A 17746-nucleotide genomic window follows, 5' to 3' on the forward strand; every position below is an offset into this window, starting at 1 on the left:
ATGGCTAGCAGTCCCGTGATTGGCGCTGCCCGCCTATAATTGCAGCATGTCTGAGGTACATGGCGAGGGCGAGCCCGCTCCATCAGGCCCAGAGTTGGAGTATCCTCTTGCTCTGGCGCCGCGACAAGTGATACTTCGAGACCGAGTTACGGTAGCGACACTTATGCCATTCGCTTCGGCGGATGAGGTGCCCAGACCGCTCCTCAAGTATCTCTCCGACCAACTCAACAAGGAGATTGACAAGGGCGAGACCTATGCTATGGCCGAGCCCATCCCTTTAGCCCAGTTTGGTCGGTACTGGTTTTCCAACTTTGGTGTGGTGATGCTGCTCGGTGACATCCAGAGCGTCGAACAGACGCATGCCATGGACCGTGCGGGAGCCAACTGGACCAAGATTTGTCTGGGCGGCTTTCACATCCGACCCAATTACCCTGGACGGAGTAGCCATGTGTGCAACGGGACTTTTATCGTCACAGATGCCGCTCGAAACAAGGGTGTGGGTAGGTTGATGGGTGAAGCCTATCTGGAGTGGGCACCTCGATTGGTGAGTACCTTGCGATGCCTTTTCTCCTACGAGTGAGCTTGTCTGATACTGGAAATTGACCCAAGGGCTACACCTATGCCGTCTTCAATCTGGTGTATGAAACCAATGTCGCTTCTTGCCGTCTATGGGATTCTCTTGGATTCAAACGGATTGGAAGAGTCCCCGGTGGAGGCAGGGTCAAGTCTCAACCCGGTGAATACGTTGATGCCATCATTTACGGTCGTGGCCTTAGCTTGGATGGCGAAGACTCTGTGTCCCAGGATCGGTTTGAGAAAATCCGATACTACCTTAAGCACTCCAAATATCCCCGAGGTGCAGACCGAGCAGAGAAGAGTCGACTCCGCAGTGCTGCCACGCACTACAAGCTGATCGGCGGAGACGACGGTGAAAACGAGAAGCTGATGCTCAAGGACAAAGAAGTAGTCTCAGACCCGCAACAGCAGTATGAGATTGCCAAAGAGGTCCATCTTAAGCAACATGCAGGGATTAACAAAACCACCGCGGCCATTGCGATCAAGTATCACTGGGTGCGCATCAAAGAGACGGTTAATCGCGTGATTCGAGATTGTCCGCAGTGCAAGGAGACCCTAAAAGCGCCACCCATCCCAGGTAGTAAAGACGATGACCAGTCGACCTCGGGCGAGGCATCGGCCATTGCGGAGGAAGAGTCCATGGACCACACACCGAACGAGCCGGCCGATGCTCCCCAGGCGATGGACGAAGCCCCTGACGAGTCATCGGGCCATAATCCTTTCACGAACCCGTCAGTTCCCGCGCCCGTGCCTGGAACGGTACATCCCATGGCCAATTTCACACCGATGCCTTTGGATCCTCAGATTATGCATTTACAGCAACAGCTGCGGCGCTATCAACAGCAGAATGCGCAAAATGCCATGTCGGGCCCCTTTGCCCTGGGACCGCACAATATGGGCCTAACGAGCTTCGACGACGCCATGCGATATCATACTGCCAGTAACGCCTATCAAATGATGGTTGATGATGGTTCGGATCCATTCCGACAAGAGGTACTGGGATTGATGAATCCACCGTCACACGACCTCCAGCATGATGCCGAGTTGCTGGCCAAGTATGAGTATGGCAGTCCGACAGAAGGCAACTATGACTTCACTTGAGAGTTTCCGGCTTATAATGTTCCTTTAATTTTCTTTTCATCTTTTCTTTCGGGATTTTTGGCGTTGCTTTATGAGAACTGGGACTGGGATACCACTGTTTCTATACTGCGACGACTGTACTCTTGGAACCAGGGCTGTAAGGCGGGACGTGGCTACGGACGCATCATCTGCATAGTCTTTAATTTCGGGCAATAGCATTGACTGTCTTGCATCAAAGAACTCATTTCTCAATCTTGTTTGTTGGGTGTTAAGTGTATTCGAGTCACCTCCGCGGTGGTGGTGTAGCCCTGAAGTCGGTCACCGCCTTGGGGCTTTCAGGGCGTTTGAGGGGGAAATGGAAGCTTGGGAAATTTTGGCGGTCGAAGATCAGCGAACCCCTCCGACCCCCTCTACTACGGACACAGACCAAACCCATTCCTTCCTTCATTCCTCTCTGTGACACGGTCTCGGTCTAGCTCTCGATTTCACCATGGCCTTCGCCGGCCAGACACCCACGATTGTCGTGCTGAAGGAGGGTCCGTGTTCTCCCCGTCGGGGACGGTTTGGTGCGATTTATTGAGCCCGTGCTAACCATTGTCTCCCTGCACAGGCACCGACGCATCTCAAGGCAAGGGTCAGATCATTTCTAACATCAACGCATGTGTTGCTGTGCAGTCGACAGTCAAGAGCACCTTGGGCCCGTACGGTGGTGACCTCCTGCTTGTTGATGCCAACGGCAAACAGACCATCACTAACGATGGAGCTACTGTGATGAAGGTGCGAATCCATCCTCTGCGATGTGCTATCTACCTGCGGAATGTCGATACTGATTTTTCTTGATTCTGATTTGACAGCTTCTCGATATTGTGCACCCCGCCGCCCGCATCCTTACGGACATCGCCCGCTCTCAAGACGCCGAAGTCGGTGATGGAACAACTTCCGTCGTGGTCCTGGCGGGTGAGATTCTCAAGGAGGTGCGAGATCTCGTCGAGCAAGGTGTGAGCTCGCAGACCATCATCAAGGGTCTGCGGAGAGCTAGCGCCATGGCCGTCAACAAGGTTAAGGAGATTGCGGTGGACATGATCAAGTCAGCGGATACCGAGGAGAAGAAGATCGAGACCCTACGTCGGTTAGCCGGAACAGCCATGAACAGCAAGCTGATCAAGCGGAATTCGGATTTCTTCACGAAGAGTGAGGATCGACCCCCATTACGGGACGACTATTTAGTGCGACTGACATTTTCCCTTTAGTGGTTGTCGATGCGGTGCTCTCCTTGGACCAGGATGACCTCAATGAAAAGTTGATTGGTGTCAAGAAGGTGACCGGTGGTGGTCTCCAGGATTCTCTGTTCGTCAACGGTGTTGCTTTCAAGAAGACCTTTTCCTACGCCGGATTCGAGCAGCAGCCCAAGTTCTTCAAGAACCCGAAGATTGTGTGCTTGAACGTCGAGCTGGAACTGAAGAGCGAAAAGGATAATGCAGAGGTTCGGGTGGAGCAAGTTTCCGAGTACCAGGCCATCGTCGATGCCGAATGGCAAATCATCTATAACAAGTTGGAGGCCATCTACAAGACTGGTGCGAAGGTTGTGCTCAGCAAGCTGCCTATTGGTGACCTTGCTACTCAGTATGTGCATTCCCTACTCATTGACGCTACTTGTCGCTCACATTATCCACCACAGGTATTTTGCGGACCGAGACATCTTCTGTGCTGGCCGTGTTGCGTCTGATGATATGGACCGGGTGTGCCAGGCTACCGGTGCCGCCATACAGTCGACCTGCAGCGATATCCAGGAGCGCCACCTGGGTACCTGCGGTGCGTTCGAGGAGCGCCAGATTGGTGGAGAACGCTTTAACCTGTTCTCTGAGTGCCCTGCCGCCAAGACCTGCACGTTGGTGCTGCGTGGTGGCGCTGAGCAGTTCATTGCCGAGGTGGAGCGCAGTCTACACGATGCCATTATGATTGTCAAGCGGGCTCTGCGCAACACCACTATTGTCGCTGGCGGAGGTGCCACCGAGATGGAACTGTCGAGCCACCTTCACGGCTTTGCCGACCGTAATGTCCCCCACAAACAGCAAGCCGTGGTCAAGGCGTTCGCCAAGGCCCTAGAGGTGGTTCCCCGCCAGCTTTGTGACAACGCCGGTTTCGATGCCACCGATATCCTGAACCGGTTGCGCGTGGAGCACCGCAAGGGCAATGTCTGGGCCGGTGTGGACTTTGATAACGAGGGGGTCCGTGACAACATGGTTGCTTTTGTGTGGGAACCTAGCCTGGTCAAGGTCAACGCCATCCAGGCGGCTGTGGAAGCGGCGTGCCTGATCTTGAGTGTGGACGAGACGATCAGTAAGTGACCTATCTACTACTCCCTCGATGGCGTCTCTGGTACCTGACTAACGCACCTCCCACCTACCAGAGAACGAAGAGTCTGCTCAGCCTGGAGCTCCATCGCGCGGTCTGCCTCCGGGTGCTGCCCAGCGCGCTCTCCGGGGCCGCGGCCGCGGGATGCCCCGTCGCGGATAAACGAGTTAATGCCACGAGAAGATGAGCCATCAACCAAAAGACCAAAAAGCAGACGTCTTAATGAGATTGAGCCCGATCATGGTGGAGAGGATATGACGAAGGGGCCTGTGCGATTTTTTACGCCGTGCAGGAAGATACTGGGCTGGCGGTGTTGTAGACATACTCGGACATGGACTTGACACAGTCTCCCCACGGTACATAGGAAAAATTCCCTTGCACGAATAGCTTCTTGTCATTCTTGTACTAAGTACTGGATTACTGCGTAGCCACTGAATCGCATGCGGGCGATCGACGCAATCTATCAGGGTTCGGTGGGTGTCAGTTAGCACTACGGAACGACAGCCGGAGCACGAATGGATTCGATCATCGCGTTGCTTTTGATTTTTCCACAATTGCATCGCGCTTTCCCCACTGTCAGATGGAGAGAGAGAGATCTCGGATTTCCCCGATCTCATTGGTGGCGATTGACAATCGTGGCGCCTCCATCTGTTCCGTCCGAGTCTATTGAATCTTTGAGGCCCGATTGTATGCAGCCCGATCTCCAGACAATGTGATGTATGTCTGGTCGGTCTTGAACGTCGAGTCGGCCGTGTAACACGGGGCAATGGAAGGGGAGAGCATGACAAAAACCTCGAGGCCATCGCAGATGCCAATCACCGGCTGTTTTTGCCCACATCTTGGGCTTCGGGCTGCAGACGGGGCGCGCTTCTCGGGGCGGCCGATGGACAAGGAGACTGCATGTCAGATCTAAAAGACACAACCTTGGAATCCGGGTTGGTGCGGCAGTGACTTTTTTTCTTTTCTCTTTTTTCTTCCTTCTGTGTTTCTTTTCCTCCCTTTGTCAATCCTCCTATCGGGCCAGATCAGAACCCGATCATATCCCCCCGCCTCCAGTCGGGCATTGTAAGTGGCGAGTTTTTCCAGGTCGATCATCGTTCGCGACTAGTCCTCGCTCCCGTCCCTGCATCGAGATCTCCTCTGTGTCGCGTTCCGACTGAGATTGCTGGATTTTCTTCTCCTCCCTATCCTCTTCCTCTGCGCTTTTCCCGACGTTGTAACTCCTTGCCTTGACCGAGCCTTGGCGCCTGCCGTGCTTTCCGATCTGTTGTGCTTCGGATCTTCTCCGCATCCAAACATCCAACCCAATCTTCCTCTACTTGCTCTGGTGTGAACGCGCGCCGAACATCCCATCGGACATTGCTCGTGCTTCAGTGATGTCGTATTATCCGCCATACTCGGGCGCTCCGGGGTACCCCCCGCCTCAGCAGTCTTATCCCCCGCAGCAGTACCCGTACGCTTGCTTTGTCTCCTTTCTCTAACCGCGCTTCCTCGCGCTGAGGCTGACGAGTTCTTGATCGCAGTCCAATGCATCATCATCATCACCAGCAGCAGTCCTACGGTGGATACCCGGGCCAGTCGTACCATCAACAGCAGCCTCCTTCCAACCCGTACGGATACAGCCATTCACCTCAGCCACCCCAGCAACCCTACGGTTCGCCCGCGCCGCCACCCGGTTATAATGTATGTTCTTGAATCACTCAGTGCTGGTGGATATTATAGGGATGTGTGTGTTGATGTCTGCTCCCTCTAGGCGCCCCCGTCTGGATACCAACAGCCGCCCAGCGGTCAACCGATGTACCAGGGCCGTCCGCCAGGTTCGCATATCACCCCGCCCGGGCTTTTGCTCCTGGAAAGTCGCACCGACTAGAAATAGACTAACGAAGATATAGCCAATGCATACGGTTCCTCCAGTGGCGGTCCTGCGCCCCCGCCCACTGCCCCGGTTTCGTTCGGAAATGGTGCCCCGCAGGGTTATAACTTTCAGTACTCACGTTGCACCGGCAAGAGAAAGGCGCTGTTGATTGGCATCAACTATTTCGGACAGAAGGGTCAGCTACGTGGATGCATCAACGATGTAAAGAACATGTCGACCTATCTGAACCAGAATTTCGGCTACGCCCGTGAAGATATGGTCATCTTGACTGATGACCAGCAAAACCCCATGAGCCAACCGACCAAGGCGAACATCCTTCGCGCTATGCACTGGCTGGTCAAGGAAGCGCAGCCCAACGATTCGCTTTTCTTCCACTACTCGGGTGAGTCCTGTTGCAGAATGCAATGCGGCCAGCTCCGACTAACATATCGACGCAGGACATGGCGGTCAGACACCAGATCTGGATGGCGATGAAGATGATGGTTATGACGAAGTGATCTACCCTGTCGACTTCCGCGTGGCAGGTCATATCGTTGACGATGAAATGCATCGGATCATGGTCCAGTCACTGCGCCCCGGTGTACGTCTGACTGCCATTTTCGATTCGTGCCACTCCGGCTCCGCGCTGGATCTTCCTTACATCTACTCCACTTCTGGGGTTCTCAAGGAGCCCAATCTGGCTAAGGAGGCCGGGCAGGGTCTGTTGGGTGTGGTGTCGGCGTATGCCCGCGGAGATATGGGCAGCATGATGTCTACGGCCATGGGATTCATCAAGAAGGCCACTAAGGGTGACGAGGTGTACGAGCGCAATAAGCAGACAAAGACCAGCCCGGCCGATGTTATCATGTGGTCTGGAAGCAAGGATGACCAGACCAGTCAAGATGCCCAGATTGCCGGCCAGGCTACTGGCGCTATGTCATGGGCTTTCATCGCTGCTCTTCGGAAGAACCCCCAGCAGAGTTATGTTCAGCTGCTGAACAGCATCCGTGAGGAACTCTCGTCCAAGTATACTCAAAAGCCGCAGCTGAGCTGCAGCCACCCCCTGGGTAAGTCAGCTGCATTGGAAATACGACTTGATGCCTCGATCCCAACTGACCGTTTCAATAGATACGAACCTTCTTTATGTGATGTAAAATCACAATGGGAAGCACTGTGAAGGGCGTGACGATTTTCCTCTCGAAGTTTCCTGGAAGGTTTGCTTTTCTCTGCCTGTAACGAACTGCTTTCTGTATGTAATTCCATCCCTCGGTGTCCGGGTATCGCTTTTTTGCTTGGATAAGCCGGTGCATTCTTGTCATTTATCCATCATGAACTTGTGATTATCCTTGGTCTCCGTGCTTTTTCTTTTTGGTGATGGTATGGTCAGTATCTGATTCCGGTGACGAAAGGCATCGGTCTTTGTGACATCATTGTAGAAGCACACAGCCCTTATCCCGTCGTCGAGTACTGACATTGATGCAGGAAAACTTCTATCTGATAAGCCGCAGACCAGTGCTCAGAAGTTTGTGCAGACGTTCCGCCTAGAAGGTTAGGCGTCTGGCCGTCAGGCTGCGATGAATGCCATTATTGACGCGGGAGCAGCACGAGATGTGTCTGTTGTCATGAAGATCGTCATATGTCATTTGCCTCCGCCAAAGAATCCCGACAGGCTAGTGCTGCAGCCGTCACAATATCGGGAATGACCTTCCTGCATTGGTCTTGTTGCGCCGGCCTTGTGAGTGCGCCCTGGACGTTGACGACAGTTTTCCCATACCCGAAGTCCCATGTACCATGCAATCGTTCCTCGAACAACGCCGGATCTACAAACAACTCCAAAGGCAGATTTTGGTGAAGCATGAACCACCGGATGATGTTTGGACTCATGAACGCCGTTACTACTATCGCGATGGACGAATTGACTCGGATCCTCGCGACCCAGAAGGCGGAGAACCGGAGCACCGACGAAGAGAACACGGCCAACGAGCTCCCTATTCTGGTCCAGTACTCGAGCCTCGCCATACCGCTCGCTCTCACTTGCATCATCAAGGAGATGTGGAGAGAGCAGACTACGTTCCTGAATTCCAAGCTGACCCGTTCACCATCAATACGAGAGATACTTTGGGAGACAGAGTCGATATCATGCTGACGGGCGTGGAAAGGAATCGACCGGAAGATGACAGGGGGATGACCGATGAAGCAGACGGAACACACGACGCGGTAATGACCGACGGCGAATCAAAGTACAAAGACGAGCTCATCATCGTCACCTACGAGGGCGACACTGACCCAATGGACCCCCACAACTGGTCGTTTGCATCCCGAGCGGCGACCACAACACTGCTCTCCCTTCTCGGTGCGGTGATTCTATGGTCATCAACCATCGATATCTCCGCCCTTAATGAGACTATGCACCTTTTTCATACCGACTTCGAGATCGAGACACTCCCAACTGGTATGTCATCGGACGGAGCTCGCGCCATAGAGAACTGGCCTAATCAGTATTGCACCAGCTTTCTTCCTGATCTGCCTCGGGATAGGCGGGCTTATAGCAGCGCCCATTTCTGAGCTGGTCGGACGTAACCCTGTATACATCGCGTGCCTTCCGCCGTTCATGCTTTTCAACATGGGCGCAGGACTCTCAAAGAATGTGGTCCAGCGCATCGTGTGCCGTGCTCTAACCGGACTCTTTGGGTCTGCCCCTCTTGTGGTTTCGGCTGCAGCCCTTGTTGACATTTGGTCACTCATTGAGCGAATCTATGCCTTTCCGTTTTATGCCATCATCACGTTTCTGGGAGCTGTCATGGGCCCGGTAGTCGGATCCATCATTACCTGGGTGAGTGCGGTGAGCTGGAGTTTCGTGGACTGGACCACGATTATAATCAGTGGCATCCTTCTCACGCTGGTCGTATTCTTCTTACCGGAGACATACAGTCCAGTCCTACTACGTTGGAAGGCCAACCAGATTCGTCGCCTTACTGGGGACAAACGATATCGAGCACCGTCAGAATTCCACCGCGCATCTTTATCACGTCGCCTCACCCACGCGCTCTATCGCCCCTTCATTCTCTTCTTTGCAGAACCCATCATCATGATCTTCAGTGGGTATCTCTCCATCATCTTCATCATTCTTTACACCCTCTCCGCCGGCTACGAGTCGATTTTCTCAAAAAAGTACAAGCTCAACGAAGGCCAAACTGGTGCCGCCTTCCTCGGTCTTGTAATCGGCGTGCTCCTGTCTACTCCTCTTGTCCCACTTGCCATGAGGCTTGTCCGTCGAGACATATATCACGCCCGCGGTAGAGGCCAGCTCCGGCCCGACCCAGAGGTCAATCTGTACTTGGCCCTCTTTGGCGCGCCACTGCTACCAATATCACTCTTTTGGATGGGGTGGACCTCGCGCCCCTCAATCCCTATGTGGTGCCCGCTGGGAGCGTCAGTCGTGTTCGCAATGAGCGTGCTGAGCATCTTCGTTTCGTCGTACCAGTACGTTGCATCGGCATTCGAGTCTCATCCCGCCAGTGCCCTCGCATCCTTGCAGCTGTTCCGCTTCGTCGCTGCAGCCGTGATGGCTATTATTGCTGAGATCATGTATCACAATCTGGGCGTGAATTGGACTTTGACGACTCTGGGGCTGGTTGCGACTGCCTTCTTGCCGGTGCCTTACTTGCTTTATATCTGGGGCGACGTAGTTCGCCGGTGGAGTCGTCGTGCGCTGAGCGAGGATGATTGAGCTTTGTTTTCTTGGTGGTGTTCCTCGAAGGAAAAGAAGATAAGTGTATCATAGAACAGGCCCTTGAGTATATACATAAACCAGAATTCCATCCTCCGCCCTATTCTGATAGACTCGCATCACATTCCATCCATGCTCCCCGCTCCATACAGATCTGGTCGGCGTGCAGCTGCATGATGCATCTGCCGGGCAGTTCGGTACCGAATCACTGCCGAATGATCGCGTGCCGTAACATTAAATCATCATCAAGTGGACGTTCTGAGAGTCCTCAAGCCCAATTCGTATCTTATCCGATATGTAATCCCCTCCGTGGCCTTCATAATAGCAATCTTCTGTAGTGCTATGCCTTCAAAAACGTGATTGTCCTCAATCTAGAACCTGTAAAGCAACTCAGAGGCCTCTAGTCCTAAGAGAACATCAAATTTGGCCCCGCTCTTTCGAGATGAAAGTTCAACCCATTGATCCCAACCGGCCTGGCGGAGTAAATAGGCCATGTTATCCTGGTCATCCTGACTAACGATATTCCGATATATATACCGCAGAGTTTTTGAATCAGGTGTATCGTTGGTCGCCGTATTCCATGCCTTGATTGCAGCATATATTTGAGGCTTATAGCCAGGACGCCGGTCCTGGTCGACGTCAAAGAGTATTCCACTCGCTGGGTCGAGAATGAATAAGAAGGTATCCCGGTTTTGGGGATATTCCCACTGGGACATGATGGTGTTGGCGGATTTAGGCCCGGGCTCTGTGAACCAGTCTTCGTCTGCATCGTATGTCCACTGACAACCTTCATTCGCATCCTCTATTGCGGCGTAGAGCGGGTCATCATCAGAGAGGGCCGCTTTTGTACCTTCACGAGATTTCATTACTTTCCATCTAACAGATCCATCACCCGCCGCTGGAAGCCATGATTGAGGTTTCGCTCCGTCTGCGCGTTTAGCAGCCACTAGAAGCTCAGGCTGGGGTCGCTTCCATCCAGGTTCTATTGTGGGTTGAGCAAATGGATTGATTGGATCTGTTTTAGTCTCAATCAGCTTAGTCTGAGATGGAGAGGAAGACTATACACACGTAGTATCAACGCAAGTATTATAATGAGGAAACCAAGGCTGGTGGCCATAACGGTAGGTGTTTATGGTAAGAATCACCAGGAATCACCAGGAATCACCAGGAATCACCAGGAATCACCAGGAATCTCAGCAGTGAAATTGATTTCGCTGGCAGATTAAGCCCGAGATAAAAATATAGTCTGTTCCGATGGATCTGTAATAGCGACAATGAGATGAGGAGTTGGAATTTTGAGGCCAGGGGAAATCGACGGTGATTAGTGAAAATATATAGCAAGTGACAAAAAAAGGGAGACCGAAATCTCTTGTAACCTCCACAAGGCTGTCGCGTAGGGTGTATCTACTACTACCCTTGCACCCAAGTTTCTAAAGAAAATCTTGCCTTTTTGGGATGTCCTAGGAATATATGAAATTTACTCAGCCAAAACATATAGGAATTAACCAAAATAACCCACTCCCCTGCCAGCTGCCTGCCAGCTACCCTCGCTGCCAAAATATATCTCCGCACCACCAGTGAGTTGATCTCTATTCCTCCGAACATGATTTTCAAGTGGGGCTAAACAGGGCGCACAGGGGAAGAAGGCAGAGGTCGATGTGTTGAGCGGAGAGGAGGGCGCTGCTTTTCAGATGGATGGCAGCTGATAGAGCGGTAAAAGCGACTGGTGGCAGCACTAAACCTAAACGGGGTGACGCAAGGCTCCTTTGTTTGAAAAGGCAGGCGGTCGGGGCCGTAATAACGAGGAGCCAAGTGCCCGATGTGGATCACGTGAGGCACGTGCCCACACAAAACCCCCAGCCGCCGTAGTTAGCTTACTTTTCCCTAATATTAATGTAAACTACATATCGGCCTAGTCCTATGGAATCAATTTGGCTACAATCCTTCACATATCTCACTTTCACCACTCCACAGCCGAAACATAGCACGTGATAGAACTATATCCACGTGATGGCTTCACTCCCTGCCTGATTGAGTAAACCCTCGCTTGACATCAGGCTACTTCATGTATTGCACTATAAAATGACACTGCAGGATTTGAGTAATAAACCAGTTCTCATATTGACATCCTCCATCGCACCCACCACATCTCCGCAGCCCACCCTACTGCCCACCCTACCCCTGTTGCCTTCGCTGCCCTCGTCCATCCTGGACGTCATCATCATTTGATATCAGTCGACCTGAACACTTTGTATTGATGTGTGCCTTTTTGTCATCACCCGGGCCACAGACCGACTTCGGCAGGGGGCCTCACTGGTACCATGAGTCGCCCTTCTTGCCTGTCGACTGGGACTGGAAGTCAAGTCCCGTGGGAGCTGAGAGTCTGAAACACATGGCGATGAAGTACTTGCTGGCCGACCAATCTTTATTGAAAGTGGAACATTTTGAGGGAATCCCATGGCTTCTTGCCCAGTACATGTGGGAAGCCTTGAAGGAGCCGTGAGTAGAAACTTCTCTTCTGATATGCACGGGCTGGTGACAAATTAACCCGGCCTCTAGGCACAAGCAGACCATGCATTTGTGGATGATCATGACCTTGGTCTATCGCTCACAGTTCTTCCAAATCAGCCCTTCGTATCATTTGCGAGTTGATGTTCCCAGAGAGCCATTGGCGGACTACTTCAATACACTTAACAGCGAGAGTCTGGACTGGCTTGCTGTCCTTACGGTTTCCAGCAATTATGGCACTGTGACTGATATGGTCTCGATTGGAAACATCAAGAACCTGGTCGCCCTTGAGATTAACGGAACGAAGAGGGCAAAATGGGCTCCCGGAGGTCGGACTGATGAGAGCATTTGGCAATCTGGACTGGATTACAGGATATTTCGCAGCTGGGCTGAAATGGCTCAATCTGGGCACTTCTTGCAGCATCTTCGCATCCTCAAGCTTTGCAAACAGAACAGACTGGATCCCTCAATCCTCCGCTTGCTGGTAGAGCTCCCACAGTTGCAAGTGGTCGTCGCTCACTGCTGCGATATTTTCACCGAAGAAGGGCACAAGTCAAGGCTTTATCTTTCTCGAGAAGGATTGCCGTTGCAAGGCTGGATAGCTTGGACTCCTCAATCGATGGCTGCTGCTGGTAAGGGGCATGGAAGCTGGGGCCCAGACGGCAACGTTCGGAAGCTGTACAGAGACACCCTCGCCAAAGAAGGCACTAATAGTGGTGATATAAGCCCCCATGTTCCAATTATGGAGCTTGAGCTGGCACCTTCACAACCAGTGGGGAGTGACGGTGTCGCCAGTGGTGCCCCCCGCCTCATCGGTGCGGACACCTCGAGGGCGCGCGTGATGGTGGCTGGCCCTGGAACAAACGATACCATTATATTTACTCGCCCTACTGAGCCGGTAGGGGGGACGAAGCGAGCGGCCCCGACATCCTCGCGCTCTCAGCCCGTGCGAGTGATGAAGAAGCGGAGCCGAGACGTGGCCGATATGCTTGGCGAATTCATGTAACTCTCAATATACCCAATATATAATGAGTGATCTCAATGCAAAGGGATGAAATTCTCAGAGTAAATCAAGACCAAGTGATAACTCACGGTGAGGATCTTCCTTTGCCGTGCCGCGTGCTATGCGAAGGCCTGTTTGAGTAAACCTCGACATAGATCTGAGGGCTATGAAGTCCAATATCATTCTATGAATTAAGCTGCGAGTGTGAGCAATTTGTAAGACCAGCCTTGTGTTTTTCTCTCTCCTGGGATAACTATACCCCAAGACATGCTGCCTTGACGGTTCTTACAATGAGATGTTGAGTAAAGATGAACACTCGACTGACCAGAGTATACAGGCCATAGTATGCATTGGTCTTGCAATATCCTTGCAATCTGAGCTATATCTATCTACAGTATGGACATTCTATCTAACATTGGAAGTATAGGCAGCCCATGACATAAGCCCCATGATGTCAGAAACCGGCGCGCGTTGATTGGCCCACTCGTGCAACCCCGCGCTCATCACCGCTCCTCTGGACTCTCCAACTGCCTCGACGCAACGCTGTTTGGCCCCGAACTTGTCATGGCAGACCGGCAGCTTCCCCGGGAAGGCTCCGACACCTCCCTCAATGCCCTCGCCAACCCCAACAACGGCAGCGCCGTTGCCTCCGCTCGATCCAGCACCGATTCTCGCTCCTCGAATCGCAACCAACTCCGAGTTTCACATATGCCTCCTGCAAACCATCAACACCGCCACAGCCTGAGCGAAACGCTCCGTGGCCCACCGGGATCGCCGCGTAGTCGTCGCCAGCCCTCTCTCAACCAGTCCGCCATCCAGAGTCTTATCGACAACCCCCCGCCTCCCAAGAACGCCGACCCGGCCTTTGTTGGCCGGGACTGGCGAGAAATATCCATCGGGGAGCTGGTTAGCCCGGATGACCTGCACTTTGTCGAGCTAGACACTGGCATTGAAGAGGCAACAAATGTGAGTCTTTTATGTCGATAGGACATATTGCTACAGTCGGGCCAGAGTTGACATGTCCTGTGGTTCTTTCTCTCAGATCTTGATTGAGTCTGGCGCCCAATTGTTATTGATTCGTGAGACACCTGAAGACAACTCCGCCGTGGGCACTTTTGATTACTCCGACCTCAACACCTATCTTCTCCTGGCGGCCGGGTTGGCTGCTCCGCAGGAGTCACATCGCGCATCATACGATGAGCTCGCCAAGAAAGCTCGCGATGGAGAGAAGATCCCACTTAGGGATGTCAAAGCCCTGGGCATGGAGAAGGAGCCGCTCGTCACTATTCCAGCATCGGCGAATGTCCTGACTGCGGTTGAGACGTTTGGTGGTGGAGTTCATCGCGTGGTTATAACCAAGGAATCCAACGACAATGAGGTGGCTGGCATCTTCAGTCAGCTTCGACTCGTCAAATTCCTCTGGGAGAATGGACGCAGCTTCCCGGCCATTGAGCAGCTCCACCCGCAAACGCTGCGTGATCTGCGAATTGGATCGACCAATGTGATCTCTATCAAGTGAGTTATGGACGGTGATGATCTTGGATTAGGTCTGACAAGGGTTTCTTCTAGCGGCGACAAGCCTCTCTCTGAGGCTCTTCAGGTGATGAACAATGAAGGGATCTCTTCGCTTGTCGTGGTCGATAACCACTTCAATGTCATTGGCAATATCTCAACAACCGATGTCAAGGTATGCAGAACAGACAATCTTCAAATCACTTCTCTGACCCGATTCTTTAGCTTCTGACACGGTCTTCATCACTGCCACTCCTGCAAAACACGTGCACCCACTTCATTTCCGTGATCCTATCTACTCGGGGGTTGATCGAGGGCAAGGACTCGTTCCCTGTCTTCCATGTGAACCCGGGGTCGACTCTGGCCCATACCGTTGCGAAGATGGTTGCAACTCGATCACGTCGGTATGTCAATTTGCAAGAAGCTTGGATTGATCTCGGATTCGATACTGACTGGACTAGGCTGTGGGTGACCGACCCGTTGTCACCGGCTTCCTCTGGACCACCGACTCCTTCACAATCCACCACTCATATCCCTCTGGCCACTCCCTCGAGTACGGCCACAACGGGGTCAAACAATGCCCTGTCTCCGCCACCATCGCCTCTCCCTCCACCTACGAACCCTCCCGCACAGTCGTCTAGCTACATCGCCCCTCATCACCCAACGCCGCCCCAGCCGTCCGCTGCATTCCCGTACACCGCGTCAAGTGGCATCACACCCCCTCTTGCTCCGTCAATCCCTGCTTCAGCATTACCGGGAGCTCGATTATCGGGGCGACTGGTCGGCGTGGTCAGTTTGACCGACATCTTGAACCTGCACGCCCGTGCCAGCGGCCTCAATCCCGCAGACCCCGCTGAAACCCGACGCCGACGACGCAGCAGCAGCTCATCAAGCCTCAGCGTTCGCCGGAGTGGTGAGATTGGCCGGGAACTATTCAGCCGGGGCGGCCTTTAAACCACTCAGCCTCGGGCGTGCCTGGACAACTGGATGGCAACCGGAAGGTCGCTGATACCGGATGCCAAATATGAACTTGTATTTTGAACCAGGGCGTTTGCCTTAGCCATTTTCTGCACATGGTTCACATTGATTCATACTGTGCCTGGTTGGCAGCCAACAGAATGGACTGTGCTGTCTTTGTTCTTGTCTTCAGGTGTTGCGTTGATGGACCTGGACGGGACGGATTTCTATGTTGTTGTCGAACCGGGCAACCCACCGCATTCCTGGCCGAATGTCTGTTCGCGGTGGCAGCTCTGCCTTTCTGGTTCGTCTGTTGTCGATTTCTGACTATGCCTCTAGGCCTCTACTTCCGCGACACGCGTAGCCAGTGTATTCGTTATAGGCGAACCCTGGGTGTTGGAGGACAATGTTTATAGCGATTTCTAGCAATACATCGGGTTTCTATCAGTTGCTCTCTCTCTCTCTCTCTCTCTCTCTCTGGCCTGAACGCCTAGCAACAGCTCCTCAGTGAAACCCGAGTTTACGCGCAATCTAGACCCGACATGCCAATTCGCCCATCCCTCTACAGCACGAGATCTTCGGTGAGCACGCCATGTGCCTCGTACTCGGTGGCCCCCCCCCCCCCCCCCCGGCTCTCGCCAATCCAACGTCGATCGCATGGCGGGCGAACCCGCCCAGACATTACTCGCGTCGATCCTACCTGTCGGGTCCGGTGCGCCGTTTCCCCGGCGCTCAGTTCTGCAGCGGGACCGTTGCTCTGGCTCTGGCTTGTGCTCGAGCGAGGCAGCGCTGATCGCGGTGGCCAGAGCTTGGGGCCATTCCATTTCGTGCTGCCAGTGGTGCTTGGCGTGGCGGTGCCTGTCGTCGTTCCATCTCGTCACGTCCATCTTAGTCCGGGATGAAGTGATCGTTGGAGTGCCGGGACGTACCCCCTTCCGGTCGTAGTGGCATGGCTGCATCGATCCCACCATGTAAATTCGCCAAGTGCATTTCCCTCCCCTCCCTATCAGCCCCTCCCCGTCGGCAAAACTGACATCCCAAGATACATGTATCGTACATATCGCCATCCCCTCGAGCCAATCATCCCACTTCACAGTGGCGAGCACCGCCATCCACGCGCCCCCGACTAAGATCGACATCGACAAGAGCATGACCTCCACCAATACCGCGAGGACCTGGGGGGGGGGGGGAACTCGCCGAAACCCAAAATCCCAAATGATCCCTGGATCCACGCTCAACCGGCAGTCCAGCCCGGCAGCGTGGGCTCCACCGGTGGGACGACCCGGTGACCTGCGCGCGCAGAATCCAGTCTGGACGCCGCGTTCCCTGGGGAAGCCAACTCCCCTCCTGGAGGAAGCGTGGAGGGCGTGGGCGCTTGGCGCTTGGCGATGGTACCTCGCCGGCCTCGCTGGATGGTGAGCATCGTATACAGGGTTTTGGAGGGGCCGGGATCCAGGCCAAACAGGACTGTGCGGGCAGAGCAAATACGAGGCGATTGCGCCGGGAGCCGGGTGGCCCAGGAAAGCGACGGCGGATGGGACATGGGCATTCGCGGGCTCGCGACTGGGTGGATAGGAGGAGAACAAGATGGCGGATGGCTGCAGCGGGCATGCATGCGCGCTGCGCCTGTTGGCGATCGATTGCATCGGATGGGGCGCGATGGGGTGATATCTCCGGTCTAGGCTGGGGACGCCTGATGGCTTATCGCTGGGATCCTGCGAGTCAGGGCCGTCGGGGCATGGAGGGGGACCTGATATCTCATCCGATACGGATTGCGTGCGTGGGATGCACGCTGCAGCGACGATAAGCCTACCGTATCTACCATACTCCTGTATCTCCTGTATCGACAAGGATACCAAAAGGGTAGTGGGATCCAGCTCCAGACACCAATGGCTTATCCGGATGCGTGCACAAGGACCACTGGTTGAGCGGGTCCCTCACTGTCGATCCATGGATGACACTGATGATTGCCCCCCACCACCGAGAACAACCAGCGAATCACCAGCGATCACGCTAGGCGCTGGGCTAGTCATGGACCATGGATCGCTGGGCTCGATTGGGCCAGGTAGCTTGTCCCAACACGGAAGGTGGTCTGTGCGGGAGCTGCAACCTTAACCCCGCAATTCGATGTGATGCGATTTCGTGCTTGGCGAGACTGCTTGGATTTGGC

General features: G+C 53.8%; 8 protein-coding genes across 8 annotated transcripts; 6 read left to right on the forward strand and 2 right to left on the reverse strand.

Moving 5' to 3' along the window:
- Window positions 1-46: 46 nt before the first annotated feature.
- On the forward strand, window positions 47-1677 carry N7459_004890 (putative histone acetyltransferase Spt10; the record flags this gene model as incomplete). The annotated part of the gene is made up of 2 exons (XM_056944074.1): window positions 47-544; window positions 610-1677. The coding sequence occupies 2 exons, from the start codon at window positions 47-49 to the stop codon at window positions 1675-1677; spliced, it is 1566 nt and encodes a 521-aa protein (XP_056800957.1).
- Window positions 1678-2146: 469 nt separating this feature from the next.
- On the forward strand, window positions 2147-4173 carry N7459_004891 (chaperonin-containing T-complex subunit CCT7; the record flags this gene model as incomplete). Its single annotated transcript, XM_056944075.1, has 6 exons — window positions 2147-2222; window positions 2267-2433; window positions 2511-2847; window positions 2907-3279; window positions 3335-3996; window positions 4067-4173. The coding sequence occupies 6 exons, from the start codon at window positions 2147-2149 to the stop codon at window positions 4171-4173; spliced, it is 1722 nt and encodes a 573-aa protein (XP_056800958.1).
- Window positions 4174-5538: 1365 nt separating this feature from the next.
- N7459_004892 (caspase family protein) lies at window positions 5539-7020 on the forward strand (the record flags this gene model as incomplete). The annotated part of the gene is made up of 5 exons (XM_056944076.1): window positions 5539-5694; window positions 5765-5828; window positions 5904-6269; window positions 6325-6933; window positions 6995-7020. 5 exons carry the CDS (start codon window positions 5539-5541, stop codon window positions 7018-7020), a joined length of 1221 nt encoding a protein of 406 aa, XP_056800959.1.
- Window positions 7021-7657: 637 nt separating this feature from the next.
- On the forward strand, window positions 7658-9596 carry N7459_004893 (MFS transporter; the record flags this gene model as incomplete). Its single annotated transcript, XM_056944077.1, has 2 exons — window positions 7658-8318; window positions 8377-9596. The coding sequence occupies 2 exons, from the start codon at window positions 7658-7660 to the stop codon at window positions 9594-9596; spliced, it is 1881 nt and encodes a 626-aa protein (XP_056800960.1).
- A 371-nt stretch (window positions 9597-9967) lies between these two features.
- Window positions 9968-10713, reverse strand: N7459_004894 (uncharacterized protein; the record flags this gene model as incomplete). Its single annotated transcript, XM_056944078.1, has 2 exons — window positions 9968-10611; window positions 10665-10713. 2 exons carry the CDS (start codon window positions 10711-10713, stop codon window positions 9968-9970), a joined length of 693 nt encoding a protein of 230 aa, XP_056800961.1.
- A 1275-nt stretch (window positions 10714-11988) lies between these two features.
- Window positions 11989-13110, forward strand: N7459_004895 (uncharacterized protein; the record flags this gene model as incomplete). Its single annotated transcript, XM_056944079.1, has 2 exons — window positions 11989-12095; window positions 12156-13110. The coding sequence occupies 2 exons, from the start codon at window positions 11989-11991 to the stop codon at window positions 13108-13110; spliced, it is 1062 nt and encodes a 353-aa protein (XP_056800962.1).
- A 561-nt stretch (window positions 13111-13671) lies between these two features.
- On the forward strand, window positions 13672-15573 carry N7459_004896 (CBS domain-containing protein; the record flags this gene model as incomplete). Its single annotated transcript, XM_056944080.1, has 4 exons — window positions 13672-14073; window positions 14150-14622; window positions 14677-14794; window positions 14845-15573. 4 exons carry the CDS (start codon window positions 13672-13674, stop codon window positions 15571-15573), a joined length of 1722 nt encoding a protein of 573 aa, XP_056800963.1.
- A 1237-nt stretch (window positions 15574-16810) lies between these two features.
- On the reverse strand, window positions 16811-17125 carry N7459_004897 (uncharacterized protein; the record flags this gene model as incomplete). Its single annotated transcript, XM_056944081.1, has 1 exon — window positions 16811-17125. The coding sequence occupies one exon, from the start codon at window positions 17123-17125 to the stop codon at window positions 16811-16813; it is 315 nt and encodes a 104-aa protein (XP_056800964.1).
- Window positions 17126-17746: the final 621 nt, after the last annotated feature.

Source organism: Penicillium hispanicum (assembly GCF_028827665.1).
Source record: "Penicillium hispanicum strain IBT 35686 chromosome Unknown utg000004l_segment0_segment0, whole genome shotgun sequence".
NCBI classification, from domain to species: Eukaryota; Fungi; Ascomycota; class Eurotiomycetes; order Eurotiales; family Aspergillaceae; genus Penicillium; species Penicillium hispanicum.